Source organism: Chiloscyllium plagiosum, unplaced genomic scaffold (assembly GCF_037043375.1).
Source record: "Chiloscyllium plagiosum isolate Xiang-an unplaced genomic scaffold, Cpla_swu_hap1 HiC_scaffold_39, whole genome shotgun sequence".
NCBI lineage: Eukaryota > Metazoa > Chordata > Chondrichthyes > Orectolobiformes > Hemiscylliidae > Chiloscyllium > Chiloscyllium plagiosum.
Window position 1 is genome coordinate 19,295,503 of NW_028270177.1, and position 19,557 is coordinate 19,315,059.

A 19,557-nucleotide genomic window follows, 5' to 3' on the forward strand; every position below is an offset into this window, starting at 1 on the left:
CGTAGGAGGCACTGGGCAGTTACAGCGTAGGAGGCGCTGGGCAGTTACAGCGTAGGAGACACTGGGCAGTTACAGCGTAGGAGACACTGGGCAGTTACAGCGTAGGAGGCGCTGGGCAGTTACAGCGTAGGAGACACTGGGCAGTTACAGCGTAGGAGGTACTGGGCAGTTACAGTGTAGGAGGCACTGGGCAGTTACAGCGTAGGAGGTACTGGGCAGTTACAGCGTAGGAGGCACTGGGCAGTTACAGTGTAGGAGGCGCTGGGCAGTTACAGCGTAGGAGGCACTGGGCAGTTACAGCGTAGGAGGCGCTGGGCAGTTACAGTGTAGGAGACACTGGGCAGTTACAGCGTAGGAGACACTGGGCAGTTACAGCGTAGGAGGCACTGGGCAGTTACAGTGTAGGAGGCACTGGGCAGTTACAGCGTAGGAGACACTGGGCAGTTACAGTGTAGGAGGCACTGGGCAGTTACAGCGTAGGAGGTACTGGGCAGTTACAGCGTAGGAGGCACTGGGCAGTTACAGTGTAGGAGGCGCTGGGCAGTTACAGCGTAGGAGGCACTGGGCAGTTACAGCGTAGGAGGCACTGGGCAGTTACAGCGTAGGAGGCGCTGGGCAGTTACAGCGTAGGAGGCGCTGGGCAGTTACAGCGTAGGAGGCGCTGGGCAGTTACAGTGTAGGAGACACTGGGCAGTTACAGCGTAGGAGGCACTGGGCAGTTACAGCGTAGGAGGCGCTGGGCAGTTACAGCGTAGGAGACGCTGGGCAGTTACAGCGTAGGAGGCGCTGGGCAGTTACAGCGTAGGAGGCGCTGGGCAGTTACAGCGTAGGAGGCGCTGGGCAGTTACAGCGTAGGAGGCACTGGGCAGTTACAGCGTAGGAGACACTGGGCAGTTACAGCGTAGGAGACACTGGGCAGTTACAGCGTAGGAGGCACTGGGCAGTTACAGCGTAGGAGGCACTGGGCAGTTACAGCGTAGGAGGCGCTGGGCAGTTACAGTGTAGGAGACACTGGGCAGTTACAGTGTAGGAGACACTGGGCAGTTACAGCGTAGGAGACACTGGGCAGTTACAGCGTAGGAGGCACTGGGCAGTTACAGCGTAGGAGGCACTGGGCAGTTACAGCGTAGGAGGCACTGGGCAGTTACAGCGTAGGAGGCGCTGGGCAGTTACAGCCTAGGAGGGACTGGGCAGTTACAGCGTAGGAGGCGCTGGGCAGTTACAGCGTAGGAGGCGCTGGGCAGTTACAGCGTAGGAGGCACTGGGCAGTTACAGCGTAGGAGACACTGGGCAGTTACAGCGTAGGAGGCACTGGGCAGTTACAGCGTAGGAGACACTGGGCAGTTACAGCGTAGGAGACACTGGGCAGTTACAGCGTAGGAGACACTGGGCAGTTACAGCGTAGGAGGCGCTGGGCAGTTACAGTGTAGGAGACACTGGGCAGTTACAGTGTAGGAGACACTGGGCAGTTACAGCGTAGGAGACACTGGGCAGTTACAGCGTAGGAGGCGCTGGGCAGTTACAGCGTAGGAGACACTGGGCAGTTACAGCGTAGGAGGCGCTGGGCAGTTACAGCGTAGGAGACACTGGGCAGTTACAGCGTAGGAGACACTGGGCAGTTACAGCGTAGGAGGCGCTGGGCAGTTACAGCGTAGGAGACACTGGGCAGTTACAGCGTAGGAGGCACTGGGCAGTTACAGCGTAGGAGGCACTGGGCAGTTACAGCGTAGGAGACACTGGGCAGTTACAGCGTAGGAGACACTGGGCAGTTACAGCGTAGGAGACACTGGGCAGTTACAGCGTAGGAGACACTGGGCAGTTACAGCGTAGGAGGCACTGGGCAGTTACAGCGTAGGAGACACTGGGCAGTTACAGCGTAGGAGACACTGGGCAGTTACAGCGTAGGAGGCGCTGGGCAGTTACAGTGTAGGAGACACTGGGCAGTTACAGCGTAGGAGGCGCTGGGCAGTTACAGCGTAGGAGACACTGGGCAGTTACAGCGTAGGAGACACTGGGCAGTTACAGCGTAGGAGGCGCTGGGCAGTTACAGTGTAGGAGACACTGGGCAGTTACAGTGTAGGAGACACTGGGCAGTTACAGCGTAGGAGACACTGGGCAGTTACAGCGTAGGAGACACTGGGCAGTTACAGCGTAGGAGACACTGGGCAGTTACAGCGTAGGAGGCGCTGGGCAGTTACAGCGTAGGAGACACTGGGCAGTTACAGCGTAGGAGACACTGGGCAGTTACAGCGTAGGAGACACTGGGCAGTTACAGCGTAGGAGGCACTGGGCAGTTACAGCGTAGGAGACACTGGGCAGTTACAGCGTAGGAGACACTGGGCAGTTACAGCGTAGGAGACACTGGGCAGTTACAGCGTAGGAGGCGCTGGGCAGTTACAGCGTAGGAGACACTGGGCAGTTACAGCGTAGGAGACACTGGGCAGTTACAGCGTAGGAGACACTGGGCAGTTACAGCGTAGGAGGCGCTGGGCAGTTACAGCGTAGGAGGCACTGGGCAGTTACAGCGTAGGAGACACTGGGCAGTTACAGCGTAGGAGACACTGGGCAGTTACAGCGTAGGAGACACTGGGCAGTTACAGCGTAGGAGGCGCTGGGCAGTTACAGCGTAGGAGACACTGGGCAGTTACAGCGTAGGAGACACTGGGCAGTTACAGCGTAGGAGACACTGGGCAGTTACAGCGTAGGAGGCGCTGGGCAGTTACAGCGTAGGAGACACTGGGCAGTTACAGTGTAGGAGACACTGGGCAGTTACAGCGTAGGAGACACTGGGCAGTTACAGCGTAGGAGACACTGGGCAGTTACAGCGTAGGAGGCGCTGGGCAGTTACAGCGTAGGAGACACTGGGCAGTTACAGCGTAGGAGACACTGGGCAGTTACAGCGTAGGAGGCGCTGGGCAGTTACAGCGTAGGAGACACTGGGCAGTTACAGCGTAGGAGGCACTGGGCAGTTACAGCGTAGGAGGCGCTGGGCAGTTACAGCGTAGGAGACACTGGGCAGTTACAGCGTAGGAGACACTGGGCAATTACAGTGTAGGAGGCACTGGGCAGTTACAGCGTAGGAGGCTCTGGGCAGTTACAGCGTAGGAGACACTGGGCAGTTACAGCGTAGGAGGCGCTGGGCAGTTACAGCGTAGGAGACACTGGGCAGTTACAGCGTAGGAGACACTGGGCAATTACAGCGTAGGAGGCACTGGGCAGTTACAGCGTAGGAGGCACTGGGCAGTTACAGCGTAGGAGGCGCTGGGCAGTTACAGCGTAGGAGACACTGGGCAGTTACAGCGTAGGAGACACTGGGCAGTTACAGCGTAGGAGGCACTGGGCAGTTACAGCGTAGGAGGCACTGGGCAGTTACAGCGTAGGAGGCACTGGGCAGTTACAGCGTAGGAGGCACTGGGCAGTTACAGCGTAGGAGGCACTCGGCAGTTACAGCGTAGGAGGCACTCGGCAGTTACAGCGTAGGAGGGACTGGGCAGTTACAGCGTAGGAGGCACTGGGCAGTTACAGCGTAGGAGGCACTCGGCAGTTACAGCGTAGGAGGCACTGGGCAGTTACAGCGTAGGAGACACTGGGCAGTTACAGTGTAGGAGACACTGGGCAGTTACAGCGTAGGAGACACTGGGCAGTTACAGCGTAGGAGACACTGGGCAGTTACAGCGTAGGAGGCGCTGGGCAGTTACAGCGTAGGAGACACTGGGCAGTTACAGCGTAGGAGACACTGGGCAGTTACAGCGTAGGAGGCGCTGGGCAGTTACAGCGTAGGAGACACTGGGCAGTTACAGCGTAGGAGGCACTGGGCAGTTACAGCGTAGGAGGCGCTGGGCAGTTACAGCGTAGGAGACACTGGGCAGTTACAGCGTAGGAGACACTGGGCAGTTACAGCGTAGGAGACACTGGGCAATTACAGCGTAGGAGGCACTGGGCAGTTACAGCGTAGGAGGCACTGGGCAGTTACAGCGTAGGAGGCGCTGGGCAGTTACAGCGTAGGAGACACTGGGCAGTTACAGCGTAGGAGACACTGGGCAGTTACAGCGTAGGAGGCACTGGGCAGTTACAGCGTAGGAGGGACTGGGCAGTTACAGCGTAGGAGGCACTGGGCAGTTACAGCGTAGGAGGCACTCGGCAGTTACAGCGTAGGAGGCACTGGGCAGTTACAGCGTAGGAGGCACTGGGCAGTTACAGCGTAGGAGGCACTGGGCAGTTACAGCGTAGGAGACACTGGGCAGTTACAGCGTAGGAGGCGCTGGGCAGTTACAGCGTAGGAGACACTGGGCAGTTACAGCGTAGGAGACACTGGGCAGTTACAGCGTAGGAGGCGCTGGGCAGTTACAGCGTAGGAGACACTGGGCAGTTACAGCGTAGGAGGCACTGGGCAGTTACAGCGTAGGAGACGCTGGGCAGTTACAGCGTAGGAGGCGCTGGGCAGTTACAGCGTAGGAGACACTGGGCAGTTACAGCGTAGGAGACACTGGGCAGTTACAGCGTAGGAGACACTGGGCAATTACAGCGTAGGAGGCACTGGGCAGTTACAGCGTAGGAGGCACTGGGCAGTTACAGCGTAGGAGGCGCTGGGCAGTTACAGCGTAGGAGACACTGGGCAGTTACAGCGTAGGAGACACTGGGCAGTTACAGCGTAGGAGGCACTGGGCAGTTACAGCGTAGGAGGCACTGGGCAGTTACAGCGTAGGAGGCACTGGGCAGTTACAGCGTAGGAGGCACTGGGCAGTTACAGCGTAGGAGGCACTCGGCAGTTACAGCGTAGGAGGCACTCGGCAGTTACAGCGTAGGAGGGACTGGGCAGTTACAGCGTAGGAGGCACTGGGCAGTTACAGCGTAGGAGGCGCTGGGCAGTTACAGCGTAGGAGGCACTGGGCAGTTACAGCGTAGGAGGCACTGGGCAGTTACAGCGTAGGAGACACTGGGCAGTTACAGCGTAGGAGGCACTGGGCAGTTACAGCGTAGGAGACACTGGGCAGTTACAGCGTAGGAGGCACTGGGCAGTTACAGCGTAGGAGGCACTGGGCAGTTACAGAGTCGGAGGCACTGGGCAGTTACAGCGTAGGAGGCACTGGGCAGTTACAGCGTAGGAGGCACTGGGCAGTTACAGCGTAGGAGACGCTGGGCAGTTACAGAGTCGGAGGCACTGGGCAGTTACAGCGTAGGAGGCACTGGGCAGTTACAGCGTAGGAGGCACTGGGCAGTTACAGCGTAGGAGACACTGGGCAGTTACAGCGTAGGAGACACTGGGCAGTTACAGCGTAGGAGACACTGGGCAGTTACAGCGTAGGAGACACTGGGCAGTTACAGCGTAGGAGGTGCCGGGCAGTTACAGTGTAGGAGGCACTGGGCAGTTACAGCGTAGGAGGCGCTGGGCAGTTACAGTGTAGGAGGCGCTGGGCAGTTACAGCGTAGGAGGCACTGGGCAGTTACAGCGTAGGAGACACTGGGCAGTTACAGCGTAGGAGGCTCTGGGCAGTTACAGCGTAGGAGGCTCTGGGCAGTTACAGCGTAGGAGGCGCTGGGCAGTTACAGCGTAGGAGGCTCTGGGCAGTTACAGCGTAGGAGGCTCTGGGCAGTTACAGCGTAGGAGGCTCTGGGCAGTTACAGCGTAGGAGGCGCTGGGCAGTTACAGCGTAGGAGGCTCTGGGCAGTTACAGCGTAGGAGGCTCTGGGCAGTTACAGCGTAGGAGGCGCTGGGCAGTTACAGCGTAGGAGGCTCTGGGCAGTTACAGTGTAGGAGGCGCTGGGCAATTACAGCGTAGGAGGCACTCGGCAGTTACAGCGTAGGAGGCGCTGGGCAGTTACAGAGTCAGAGGCGCTGGGCAGTTACAGCGTAGGAGGCGCTGGGCAGTTACAGCGTAGGAGACACTGGGCAGTTACAGCGTAGGAGGCTCTGGGCAGTTACAGCGTAGGAGACACTGGGCGGTTACAGAGTCAGAGGCACTGGGCAGTTACAGCGTAGGAGACACTGGGCAGTTACAGCGTAGGAGGCTCTGGGCAGTTACAGCGTAGGAGACACTGGGCAATTACAGCGTAGGAGGCACTGGGCAGTTACAGCGTAGGAGGCACTGGGCAGTTACAGCGTAGGAGACACTGGGCAGTTACAGCGTAGGAGGCTCTGGGCAGTTACAGCGTAGGAGACACTGGGCGGTTACAGCGTAGGAGACACTGGGCAGTTACAGCGTAGGAGACACTGGGCAGTTACAGCGTAGGAGGCACTGGGCAGTTACAGCGTAGGAGGCTCTGGGCAGTTACAGCGTAGGAGACACTGGGCAGTTACAGCGTAGGAGACACTGGGCAGTTACAGCGTAGGAGACACTGGGCAGTTACAGCGTAGGAGGCTCTGGGCAGTTACAGCGTAGGAGACACTGGGCAGTTACAGCGTAGGAGACACTGGGCAGTTACAGCGTAGGAGACACTGGGCAGTTACAGCGTAGGAGGCTCTGGGCAGTTACAGCGTAGGAGACACTGGGCAGTTACAGCGTAGGAGGCACTGGGCAATTACAGCGTAGGAGGCGCTGGGCAATTACAGCGTAGGAGGCGCTGGGCAGTTACAGCGTAGGAGGCGCTGGGCAATTACAGCGTAGGAGGCACTGGGCAGTTACAGTGTAGGAGACACTGGGCGGTTACAGAGTCAGAGGCACTGGGCAGTTACAGCGTAGGAGACACTGGGCAGTTACAGCGTAGGAGGCTCTGGGCAGTTACAGCGTAGGAGGCGCTGGGCAGTTACAGCGTAGGAGGCTCTGGGCAGTTACAGTGTAGGAGGCGCTGGGCAATTACAGCGTAGGAGGCACTCGGCAGTTACAGTGTAGGAGACACTGGGCGGTTACAGAGTCAGAGGCGCTGGGCAGTTACAGCGTAGGAGGCGCTGGGTAGTTACAGAGTCGGAGGCACTGGGCAGTTACAGCGTAGGAGGCGCTGGGCAGTTACAGCGTAGGAGGCTCTGGGCAGTTACAGCGTAGGAGGCTCTGGGCAGTTACAGCGTAGGACGCGCTGGGCAGTTACAGCGTAGGAGGCACTGGGCAGTTACAGCGTAGGAGGCACTGGGCAGTTACAGCGTAGGAGGCACTGGGCAGTTACAGCGTAGGAGGCACTGGGCAGTTACAGAGTCGGAGGCACTGGGCAGTTACAGCGTAGGAGGCACTGGGCAGTTACAGCGTAGGAGGCTCTGGGCAGTTACAGTGTAGGAGGCGCTGGGCAATTACAGCGTAGGAGGCACTCGGCAGTTACAGTGTAGGAGACACTGGGCGGTTACAGAGTCAGAGGCGCTGGGCAGTTACAGCGTAGGAGGCGCTGGGTAGTTACAGAGTCGGAGGCACTGGGCAGTTACAGCGTAGGAGGCTCTGGGCAGTTACAGCGTAGGAGGCTCTGGGCAGTTACAGAGTCGGAGGCACTGGGCAGTTACAGCGTAGGACGCGCTGGGCAGTTACAGCGTAGGAGGCACTGGGCAGTTACAGAGTCGGAGGCACTGGGCAGTTACAGCGTAGGAGGCGCTGGGCAATTACAGCGTAGGAGGCACTGGGCAGTTACAGCGTAGGAGACACTGGGCAGTTACAGCGTAGGAGACACTGGGCAGTTACAGCGTAGGAGGCGCTGGGCAATTACAGCGTAGGAGGCTCTGGGCAGTTACAGAGTCGGAGGCGCTGGGCAATTACAGCGTAGGAGGCACTGGGCAGTTACAGCGTAGGAGGCGCTGGGCAATTACAGCGTAGGAGGCCCTGGGCAATTACAGCGTAGGAGGCTCTGGGCAGTTACAGCGTAGGAGGCGCTGGGCAATTACAGCGTAGGAGGCTCTGGGCAGTTACAGCGTAGGACGCGCTGGGCAGTTACAGCGTAGGAGGCACTGGGCAGTTACAGCGTAGGAGGCACTGGGCAGTTACAGCGCAGGAGGCGCTGGGCAATTACAGCGTAGGAGGCACTGGGCAGTTACAGCGTAGGAGACACTGGGCAGTTACAGCGTAGGAGGCACTGGGCAGTTACAGCGCAGGAGGCACTGGGCGGTTACAGCGTAGGAGGCACTGGGCGGTTACAGCGTAGGAGACACTGGGCAGTTACAGCGTAGGAGGCCCTGGGCAGTTACAGCGTAGGAGGCGCTGGGCAGTTACAGCGTAGGAGGCGCTGGGCAGTTACAGCGTAGGAGGCACTGGGCAGTTACAGCGTAGGAGGCGCTGGGCAGTTACAGCGTAGGAGACACTGGGCAGTTACAGCGTAGGAGACACTGGGCAGTTACAGTGTAGGAGGCGCTGGGCAGTTACAGCGTAGGAGACACTGGGCAGTTACAGCGTAGGAGGCACTGGGCAGTTACAGCGTAGGAGGCGCTGGGCAGTTACAGCGTAGGAGACACTGGGCAGTTACAGCGTAGGAGGCACTGGGCAGTTACAGCGTAGGAGGCACTGGGCAGTTACAGCGTAGGAGGCACTGGGCAGTTACAGCGTAGGAGGCGCTGGGCAGTTACAGCGTAGGAGACACTGGGCAGTTACAGCGTAGGAGGCACTCGGCAGTTACAGCGTAGGAGGCGCTGGGCAGTTACAGCGTAGGAGGCTCTGGGCAGTTACAGCATAGGAGGCGCTGGGCAGTTACAGCGTAGGAGGCACTGGGCAGTTACAGCGCAGGAGGCACTGGGCGGTTACAGCGTAGGAGGCACTGGGCGGTTACAGCGTAGGAGGCCCTGGGCAGTTACAGCGTAGGAGGCCCTGGGCAGTTACAGCGTAGGAGGCACTGGGCGGTTACAGCGTAGGAGGCCCTGGGCGGTTACAGCGTAGGAGGCACTGGGCGGTTACAGCGTAGGAGGCACTGGGCGGTTACAGCGTAGGAGGCCCTGGGCAGTTACAGCGTAGGAGGCGCTGGGCAGTTACAGCGTAGGAGGCGCTGGGCAGTTACAGCGTAGGAGACGCTGGGCAGTTACAGTGTAGGAGACACTGGGCAGTTACAGCGTAGGAGACACTGGGCAGTTACAGCGTAGGAGGCACTGGGCAGTTACAGCGTAGGAGGCACTGGGCAGTTACAGCGTAGGAGGCGCTGGGCAGTTACAGCGTAGGAGGCACTCGGCAGTTACAGCGTAGGAGGCACTGGGCAGTTACAGCGTAGGAGGCGCTGGGCAGTTACAGCGTAGGAGGCACTCGGCAGTTACAGCGTAGGAGGCGCTGGGCAGTTACAGCGTAGGAGGCACTGGGCAGTTACAGCGTAGGAGGCACTGGGCAGTTACAGCGTAGGAGGCACTGGGCAGTTACAGCGTAGGAGGCACTGGGCAGTTACAGCGTAGGAGGCGCTGGGCAGTTACAGTGTAGGAGGCACTGGGCAGTTACAGCGTAGGAGGCGCTGGGCAGTTACAGCGTAGGAGGCACTGGGCAGTTACAGCGTAGGAGGCACTGGGCAGTTACAGCGTAGGAGGCACTGGGCAGTTACAGCGTAGGAGACACTGGGCAGTTACAGCGTAGGAGGCACTGGGCAGTTACAGCGTAGGAGGCACTGGGCAGTTACAGCGTAGGAGGCACTGGGCAGTTACAGCGTAGGAGGCACTGGGCAGTTACAGCGTAGGAGACACTGGGCAGTTACAGCGTAGGAGGCACTGGGCAGTTACAGCGTAGGAGGCACTGGGCAGTTACAGCGTAGGAGGCACTGGGCAGTTACAGCGTAGGAGGCACTGGGCAGTTACAGCGTAGGAGACACTGGGCAGTTACAGCGTAGGAGGCCCTGGGCAGTTACAGCGTAGGAGGCACTGGGCAGTTACAGCGTAGGAGGCACTGGGCAGTTACAGCGTAGGAGGCACTGGGCAGTTACAGAGTCGGAGGCACTGGGCAGTTACAGCGTAGGAGGCGCTGGGCAATTACAGCGTAGGAGGCACTGGGCAGTTACAGCGTAGGAGACACTGGGCAGTTACAGCGTAGGAGACACTGGGCAGTTACAGCGTAGGAGGCGCTGGGCAATTACAGCGTAGGAGGCTCTGGGCAGTTACAGAGTCGGAGGCGCTGGGCAATTACAGCGTAGGAGGCACTGGGCAGTTACAGCGTAGGAGGCGCTGGGCAATTACAGCGTAGGAGGCCCTGGGCAATTACAGCGTAGGAGGCTCTGGGCAGTTACAGCGTAGGAGGCGCTGGGCAATTACAGCGTAGGAGGCTCTGGGCAGTTACAGCGTAGGACGCGCTGGGCAGTTACAGCGTAGGAGGCACTGGGCAGTTACAGCGTAGGAGGCACTGGGCAGTTACAGCGCAGGAGGCGCTGGGCAATTACAGCGTAGGAGGCACTGGGCAGTTACAGCGTAGGAGACACTGGGCAGTTACAGCGTAGGAGGCACTGGGCAGTTACAGCGCAGGAGGCACTGGGCGGTTACAGCGTAGGAGGCACTGGGCGGTTACAGCGTAGGAGACACTGGGCAGTTACAGCGTAGGAGGCCCTGGGCAGTTACAGCGTAGGAGGCGCTGGGCAGTTACAGCGTAGGAGGCGCTGGGCAGTTACAGCGTAGGAGGCACTGGGCAGTTACAGCGTAGGAGGCGCTGGGCAGTTACAGCGTAGGAGACACTGGGCAGTTACAGCGTAGGAGACACTGGGCAGTTACAGTGTAGGAGGCACTCGGCAGTTACAGCGTAGGAGGCACTGGGCAGTTACAGTGTAGGAGGCACTCGGCAGTTACAGCGTAGGAGGCGCTGGGCAGTTACAGCGTAGGAGGCACTGGGCAGTTACAGCGTAGGAGGCGCTGGGCAGTTACAGCGTAGGAGGCACTGGGCAGTTACAGCGTAGGAGGCGCTGGGCAGTTACAGCGTAGGAGACACTGGGCAGTTACAGTGTAGGAGGCACTCGGCAGTTACAGCGTAGGAGGCACTGGGCAGTTACAGCGTAGGAGGCGCTGGGCAGTTACAGCGTAGGAGGCTCTGGGCAGTTACAGCATAGGAGGCGCTGGGCAGTTACAGCGTAGGAGGCACTGGGCAGTTACAGCGTAGGAGGCACTGGGCGGTTACAGCGTAGGAGGCACTGGGCGGTTACAGCGTAGGAGGCACTGGGCAGTTACAGCGTAGGAGGCGCTGGGCAGTTACAGCGTAGGAGACACTGGGCAGTTACAGTGTAGGAGGCACTCGGCAGTTACAGCGTAGGAGGCGCTGGGCAGTTACAGCGTAGGAGGCTCTGGGCAGTTACAGCATAGGAGGCGCTGGGCAGTTACAGCGTAGGAGGCACTGGGCAGTTACAGCGTAGGAGGCACTGGGCAGTTACAGCGCAGGAGGCACTGGGCGGTTACAGCGTAGGAGGCATTGGGCGGTTACAGCGTAGGAGACACTGGGCAGTTACAGCGTAGGAGGCGCTGGGCAGTTACAGCGTAGGAGGCGCTGGGCAGTTACAGCGTAGGAGGCGCTGGGCAGTTACAGCGTAGGAGGCACTGGGCAGTTACAGCGTAGGAGGCGCTGGGCAGTTACAGCGTAGGAGGCACTGGGCAGTTACAGCGTAGGAGGCGCTGGGCAGTTACAGCGTAGGAGGCACTGGGCAGTTACAGCGTAGGAGGCGCTGGGCAGTTACAGCGTAGGAGACACTGGGCAGTTACAGTGTAGGAGGCACTCGGCAGTTACAGCGTAGGAGGCACTGGGCAGTTACAGCGTAGGAGGCGCTGGGCAGTTACAGCGTAGGAGGCACTGGGCAGTTACAGCGTAGGAGGCACTGGGCGGTTACAGCGTAGGAGGCACTGGGCAGTTACAGCGTAGGAGGCACTGGGCAGTTACAGCGTAGGAGGCGCTGGGCAGTTACAGCGTAGGAGACACTGGGCAGTTACAGTGTAGGAGGCACTCGGCAGTTACAGCGTAGGAGGCGCTGGGCAGTTACAGCGTAGGAGGCTCTGGGCAGTTACAGCATAGGAGGCGCTGGGCAGTTACAGCGTAGGAGGCACTGGGCAGTTACAGCGTAGGAGGCACTGGGCAGTTACAGCGCAGGAGGCACTGGGCGGTTACAGCGTAGGAGGCACTGGGCGGTTACAGCGTAGGAGACACTGGGCAGTTACAGCGTAGGAGGCCCTGGGCAGTTACAGCGTAGGAGGCGCTGGGCAGTTACAGCGTAGGAGGCGCTGGGCAGTTACAGCGTAGGAGGCACTGGGCAGTTACAGCGTAGGAGGCGCTGGGCAGTTACAGCGTAGGAGACACTGGGCAGTTACAGCGTAGGAGACACTGGGCAGTTACAGTGTAGGAGGCACTCGGCAGTTACAGCGTAGGAGGCACTGGGCAGTTACAGTGTAGGAGGCACTCGGCAGTTACAGCGTAGGAGGCGCTGGGCAGTTACAGCGTAGGAGGCACTGGGCAGTTACAGCGTAGGAGGCGCTGGGCAGTTACAGCGTAGGAGGCACTGGGCAGTTACAGCGTAGGAGGCGCTGGGCAGTTACAGCGTAGGAGACACTGGGCAGTTACAGTGTAGGAGGCACTCGGCAGTTACAGCGTAGGAGGCGCTGGGCAGTTACAGCGTAGGAGGCTCTGGGCAGTTACAGCATAGGAGGCGCTGGGCAGTTACAGCGTAGGAGGCACTGGGCAGTTACAGCGCAGGAGGCACTGGGCGGTTACAGCGTAGGAGGCACTGGGCGGTTACAGCGTAGGAGGCCCTGGGCAGTTACAGCGTAGGAGGCCCTGGGCAGTTACAGCGTAGGAGGCACTGGGCGGTTACAGCGTAGGAGGCCCTGGGCAGTTACAGCGTAGGAGGCACTGGGCGGTTACAGCGTAGGAGGCACTGGGCGGTTACAGCGTAGGAGGCCCTGGGCAGTTACAGCGTAGGAGGCGCTGGGCAGTTACAGCGTAGGAGGCGCTGGGCAGTTACAGCGTAGGAGACACTGGGCAGTTACAGTGTAGGAGACACTGGGCAGTTACAGCGTAGGAGACACTGGGCAGTTACAGCGTAGGAGGCACTGGGCAGTTACAGCGTAGGAGGCACTGGGCAGTTACAGCGTAGGAGGCGCTGGGCAGTTACAGCGTAGGAGGCACTCGGCAGTTACAGCGTAGGAGGCACTGGGCAGTTACAGCGTAGGAGGCGCTGGGCAGTTACAGCGTAGGAGGCACTCGGCAGTTACAGCGTAGGAGGCGCTGGGCAGTTACAGCGTAGGAGGCACTGGGCAGTTACAGCGTAGGAGGCACTGGGCAGTTACAGCGTAGGAGGCACTGGGCAGTTACAGCGTAGGAGGCACTGGGCAGTTACAGCGTAGGAGGCGCTGGGCAGTTACAGTGTAGGAGGCACTGGGCAGTTACAGCGTAGGAGGCGCTGGGCAGTTACAGCGTAGGAGGCACTGGGCAGTTACAGCGTAGGAGGCACTGGGCAGTTACAGCGTAGGAGGCACTGGGCAGTTACAGCGTAGGAGACACTGGGCAGTTACAGCGTAGGAGGCACTGGGCAGTTACAGCGTAGGAGGCACTGGGCAGTTACAGCGTAGGAGGCACTGGGCAGTTACAGCGTAGGAGGCACTGGGCAGTTACAGCGTAGGAGACACTGGGCAGTTACAGCGTAGGAGGCACTGGGCAGTTACAGCGTAGGAGGCACTGGGCAGTTACAGCGTAGGAGGCACTGGGCAGTTACAGCGTAGGAGGCACTGGGCAGTTACAGCGTAGGAGACACTGGGCAGTTACAGCGTAGGAGGCCCTGGGCAGTTACAGCGTAGGAGGCACTGGGCAGTTACAGCGTAGGAGACACTGGGCAGTTACAGCGTAGGAGGCACTGGGCAGTTACAGCGTAGGAGGCACTGGGCAGTTACAGCGTAGGAGGCACTGGGCAGTTACAGCGTAGGAGGCACTGGGCAGTTACAGCGTAGGAGACACTGGGCAGTTACAGCGTAGGAGACACTGGGCAGTTACAGCGTAGGAGGCACTGGGCAGTTACAGCGTAGGAGGCACTGGGCAGTTACAGCGTAGGAGGCGCTGGGCAGTTACAGTGTAGGAGGCACTGGGCAGTTACAGCGTAGGAGGCCCTGGGCAGTTACAGCGTAGGAGGCGCTGGGCAGTTACAGCGTAGGAGGCGCTGGGCAGTTACAGCGTAGGAGGCACTGGGCAGTTACAGCGTAGGAGGCGCTGGGCAGTTACAGCGTAGGAGACACTGGGCAGTTACAGCGTAGGAGGCGCTGGGCAGTTACAGCGTAGGAGGCGCTGGGCAGTTACAGCGTAGGAGGCGCTGGGCAGTTACAGCGTAGGAGGCACTGGGCAGTTACAGCGTAGGAGGCGCTGGGCAGTTACAGCGTAGGAGGCGCTGGGCAGTTACAGCGTAGGAGGCACTGGGCAGTTACAGCGTAGGAGACACTGGGCAGTTACAGCGTAGGAGGCGCTGGGCAGTTACAGCGTAGGAGGCGCTGGGCAGTTACAGCGTAGGAGGCGCTGGGCAGTTACAGCGTAGGAGGCACTGGGCAGTTACAGCGTAGGAGGCACTGGGCAGTTACAGTGTAGGAGGCACTGGGCAGTTACAGCGTAGGAGGCACTGGGCAGTTACAGCGTAGGAGGCACTGGGCAGTTACAGCGTAGGAGGCACTGGGCAGTTACAGCGTAGGAGGCACTGGGCAGTTACAGCGTAGGAGGCACTGGGCAGTTACAGCGTAGGACGCGCTGGGCAGTTACAACCCAGAATCATTTCTGCAATATAGTATCGCTTTCAACACACTGTTGAACAATGAACACCATTATGGAAGCACTTTCATCACTGTTCAAGTAATGGAGCCACTCTTTGAGAATAGTATTTTCTGTGCTGACCATTTCAGGGGTACAAATAAACAATAACTAGAACACATGAAATAGAAGCCGAAACAGGCCATTTGGCCCTTCATGTCTGTTCCATCATTCAATGAGATCATGGCTATTCTCTTTGTGTTTTGAATTCCTTATGCCCAAGTACAATCTAACCTTTGACTCCACTGTTCAACAAGAATTCATTGACCTCCACTTTGAGAGTATTCACTGAGCCTCTCCTCCACAGCCTTCTGAGGCAGAGAGTTTCAAAGCTGCCGAACCCTCAGGGAAAGAAAAATTCTCACCTTTCTCTTAAAAAGGCTGAGCACTCATTTTTAAACAGGGCCCCCTAGTTCTTATTATCTCACCCACAAGAGGAGACATCCTCTCCATATTTACACGACCGAGACCATAAAGGAACTGACATACTTTAACCCACTCACACCTCACTCTTCTAGTGAAAACGAGCCCAGTCCGATCACTTTTTCTCATAAGGTACCAACTCCAGGTACCAATCTGGTAAACCACCTCCAACTAGCCTTCAAAGCATTTATGTTCTTCCTTAAAAAGGACACTAATGCTGCACAAAGTATTCAAGTCTCTCCAATGCCCTGTATAACTGAAGCTATAAAGGGTACTCCTTGGTGTGAAAATTTCAATTTTCAAACAAAATCCACATTTCATTGATGACTTTAGGGAAAGGGCCACACAATTACAACAAACAAAAAAATCACTGAATCCAGAAGGTTATAAAATTGTTCTTAATATAACCTTCCCTTTCTTCACGATTGCACACTAGAGACTTTAAAGATTGTCTTACTTTCTATAGACTAGACAGTGTAAAAGTACATCTCTCAGTGACAACATGCACAGGATTTTCTTTTGTTTGCTAAAAGAAATTACAATGCATTCTGAATCAGTTTACACAACTTTCTATTTTAGCCCATCTCAGATGGTAACCTACAGCAAGGCTTGCAAAGTTAGAATTCTTCTTTTGTAGCCTCAGTGACAGAGGCCATAGTGACAGAGACACAATGTCGCAAGTTAACAGGGTGAGAATGAAAGCACATTTAGTTTGGCTTACGTGAAAGCAAGTTTGTCGTCATTGGGTTTAATGCATCGTACGTAGTGAGGTGTTGTAGCATTCAGGGTTTCCATCAGCAGATGAAGGGAGTTACGAAACTGCAAGAAATTGAAACAAAAGTAATAACAATTTACAAAATTGATCTATCAGTTTTACATTTTCCTCTCACCTGTGATTTGTCTGCTTTTATTTCTCCCCCTCAAATTTTTCCTGCCTCAACTCCTTATTGCAGTCTCCATGGTTACCACATGCCTTCCACTCTCTTGACCCACTGACTTCAAAATTACCTTCAAAAGTCTTGGTCAGACATCTGCTTGAGCCCAGAGAATCTCCTCATTTTTTTGGTGGGGTGGGGGGTGTTGGAGGAGAGGTGTCAGAAAAATTTAGGGACATTATATGTTGATCCCATTTATCTGCTTCCCAGCAATCAGGTCTTCAGCAGTTCCTCCAGAAACCTGGGGAAAAAGGTGACACACCCATCTCCTCAAGTCACAGAGTGGGAGGTCAGAGAAGAGAATGGACAATGCAGGGCATTGAGAAGCCACTAAGGAACACAATCAGATTAGGAAGCTAACAAAAGGAAGGAAAAGCAAGGCTGAAAATGAGAAAGGGAGCCTTCTCTTTTAAACCAGCTTAAGGCAGGTAGCAAACAATACTAAATAAAGAAGAAAAATATAAAAGTGAAAACAACAGAAGATAATTCACAAAGGTGCTGACTGTGTTTCACATGATGCATTAGCATCGAGCTGCCCTCCTTTATAAATCAGCAATTGGAACTTCTTTTACAGAAATCAAATGGCTTATGTTACAGCCTTGTAATGTCTGACAGATTGCAGGGTTGGATTTAAAATTCTCATCCTTGTTCCCCAATCCCTTTGTGGCCGTGCACTTCCCAATTTCTGGAATCTCCTCCAGAACCTTCCGCAATATCCGCACTCCTCTAAATGCTGTATGTGCATTCCCACTGCTGCTGCCTATATTTGCCTTAGCCCCAAGTTGTGGCATTGCCCCGTCCTTGCACCTCTCTTTCTCTCTCTTACCTGATGGAAAAGACTCCTCAAGCTTTATGTAGTTTTCATTGTCATTGTTTGCTCTATAATGTTTCTGTGAAGGCATCTTGGAATCTTTCATTATGTCAAAGGTGCTATATAAATGTAGATCCTTGGTATTGCTGCTGTTCAGACAATGGGAATGCAACAAATGATGCTGGTGCTGCTTGTTCTCTGGACCAAATCACAAACTCATTTTGCCTCAAAGCCTCAAGTGACTTTTTTGCCTCATGTACACAGGGTCCCAGACTCCCCCCCCACAGTAACATCTCTCAGCCCTGATTGAAATCTTGTGGTAATGCCAACTTAAATAATTTAAGGAGAGGCCAGCACTTTTCTGCGTGTGCGAGAGCGCGCCAGGGAAGTGTAGAGAGAGTAAGAGTGAGAGAGTGTAGCGAATGAGAGTGTATGAGAGCGAGTGAGTGTAAAGAAAGGCTAAGTGAGTGAGAGAGAGATTGTAGAGTGTGTGTGAAAGTGAGTGAGCGTGCATGAGTGAGAGAGAGAGAGAGAAAACTTGGCAGATAGAATATTATTTGGAAAGATGTGAGGTTATGCACTTTGGCAGGAAGAATAGACAAGCTGAATATTATTTAAATGGGGATGAACTATAGAAAGCTGCAGCACAGAGGGATTTGGGAGTACTTGTCCATGAATCTCACAAAGTTAACATTGAAGTTCAACAGATTATAGAGAAGGCAAATGAAATTTTTAGCCTTTATTTAAATTATATAAAAATTTGGAGGTTTTCCTGAAACTATCCAAGGCAGGAGTCAGACCACAGCTGGAATACTGTGAGCAGTCTTGGTCCCCTTCTCCACAGAAAGCTACACTGGCCTTGGAAGCATGTCCAGATCGAGACTGACACCAGATGTGGACAAAGTTAAAAATCACACAACACCAGGTTAGAGTCCAACAGGTTTATTTGGAAGCACGGGCTTTCGGAACGCTGCTCCATCAGCAGGGATTTTATTAAGAACAGAGGTTGAGTAGGTTGGACAGGTATGCGTTGCAGTTTAGGACAATGAGAGAAGACCTTATTGAAACAGATAAGGTTGTTTGGGGACTTGACAGGATAGGTGCTGAGAGGCTGCTTCCCCTTGTGAAAGATCCCAGGACATAATCTCAGAGTAAGGAGTCAACTATTTAAGACAGAACAGAAGGAATCTTTTCCTGTCAGAAGGCAATGCATCTCTGGAATTCTTTACCACAGAGGATTGTCAGGGCTGAGTTGATAAGGACATTCATGGCCTAGATGGACAAATTTTTATTCAGTATTGGAACCAAGGGAAAAGGCAGAGGAGTGGAGGTAAGGATTATCAGAACTCATTGCCATGAGCTCATTGAGTAGTGCAGCAGAAACAATGGGCTGAATGGTCTGTATTTGTTCCTGTGTCTTATGGTCTCAGAGCTTAAACATAAACAGTTGATTTTATTTTAGGATAAAAGAGATTCGCACTCGCCTCCAAGTACATACACAGGAACCTCGATTATCCAACATTCGATTATCCGAATATCAGATTATCTGGCAAGATCACAGGGTCCCAATGCTTGGCTGAACAATGTTATCCGACATTCGATTATGCGGAAACCAATAAACCAAACAAAATACCCCCCACCCGTATCCTTCGGATAATCGAGGTTCCTCAGCACATGCATCATCGAAAGGCCACACAATTGTGTTCAGTCTCGACAAAATCCAAACTGATGTTTGTTTTTAAAACCCTGTATCTATATAGCATAAGAGACACTGAACATCTGTCAAGTGCCTCAATGCTTTACACTGAAGGAAGTACTTATTGAAGTGTAATTACTGCTGTAAAATAGAAAGCATAGCAAGATTCCACTAACAGTGATGTGTTATTGACCAGATAAATTGTTACATCATAATGGTGATTAATTGCTACATCATAATGTCGATTTGGTCAGGACCCCAGGAGAATTGCCCTACTCCTGTTCGAAATAATGCCTTAGCATCTTCTCCATTTACATGATCAGGTAGACATGGTGATTAATGTCTCTTCTGAAAGATCTTTGACATTCCAGCACTTCCTCAGGGCTGTACTAGCGGGGCAGCCCTCAAGTGGGACTTGAACCCTGAACCTTGAAAGTCAAGAGGGGGGGGGGTGCTACCAACTGTGCCATGGTAGGCACCTTGTTACTGAAGGATGGTGGTGGACCCCTTGTTTGATACAATCCCTTTAGAGTTAACCCAATGCAGAGTTAGCCATCTTATTTTGATTGAGTTTTTTGAGGAAGTAACAAAGAGGACTGATGAGGACAGAGTGGTAGATGTAAACTATATGGACTTCAGTAAGGCGTTCGACAAGGTTCCCCTTAATTAGCAAGATTAGATCTCACGGATTACAGGGAGAACTAGCCATTTGGATACAGAACTGGCTCAAAGGTAGAAGAGAGAGGGTGGTGGTGGAGGGTTGCTTTTTAGACTGGAGGCCTGTGACCAGTGGAGTGCCACAAATGATTTGGATGTGAGCATAAGAGGTACAGTTAGTAAGTTTGCAGATGACACCAACATTGGAGGTGTAGTGGACAGCGAAGAGGGTTACTTCAGACGACAACAGGATCTTGATCAGATGGGCCAATGGGCTGAGAAGTGGCAGATGGAGTTTAATTCAGACAAATGCGAGGTGCTGCATTTTGGGAAAGCAAATCTTAGCAGGACTTACACACTTAATGGTAAGGTCCTAGGGAGTGGTGCTGAACAAAGAGACCTTGGAGTGCAGGT

General features: G+C 55.2%; 1 protein-coding gene across 6 annotated transcripts in view; it reads right to left on the minus strand.

The window, feature by feature from the left end:
• myo5aa (myosin VAa) overlaps positions 1–19,557 on the minus strand; it is a 243,849-nt gene that overhangs the window by 68,675 nt on the left and 155,617 nt on the right. For all 6 annotated transcript variants that reach the window (XM_087981139.1, XM_087981135.1, XM_087981138.1 and 3 more), the window contains exon 16: positions 15,766–15,863. In XM_087981139.1, coding sequence (XP_087837265.1) covers positions 15,766–15,863 — 98 coding nt within the window. The remainder of the gene's footprint in view (positions 1–15,765; positions 15,864–19,557) is intronic.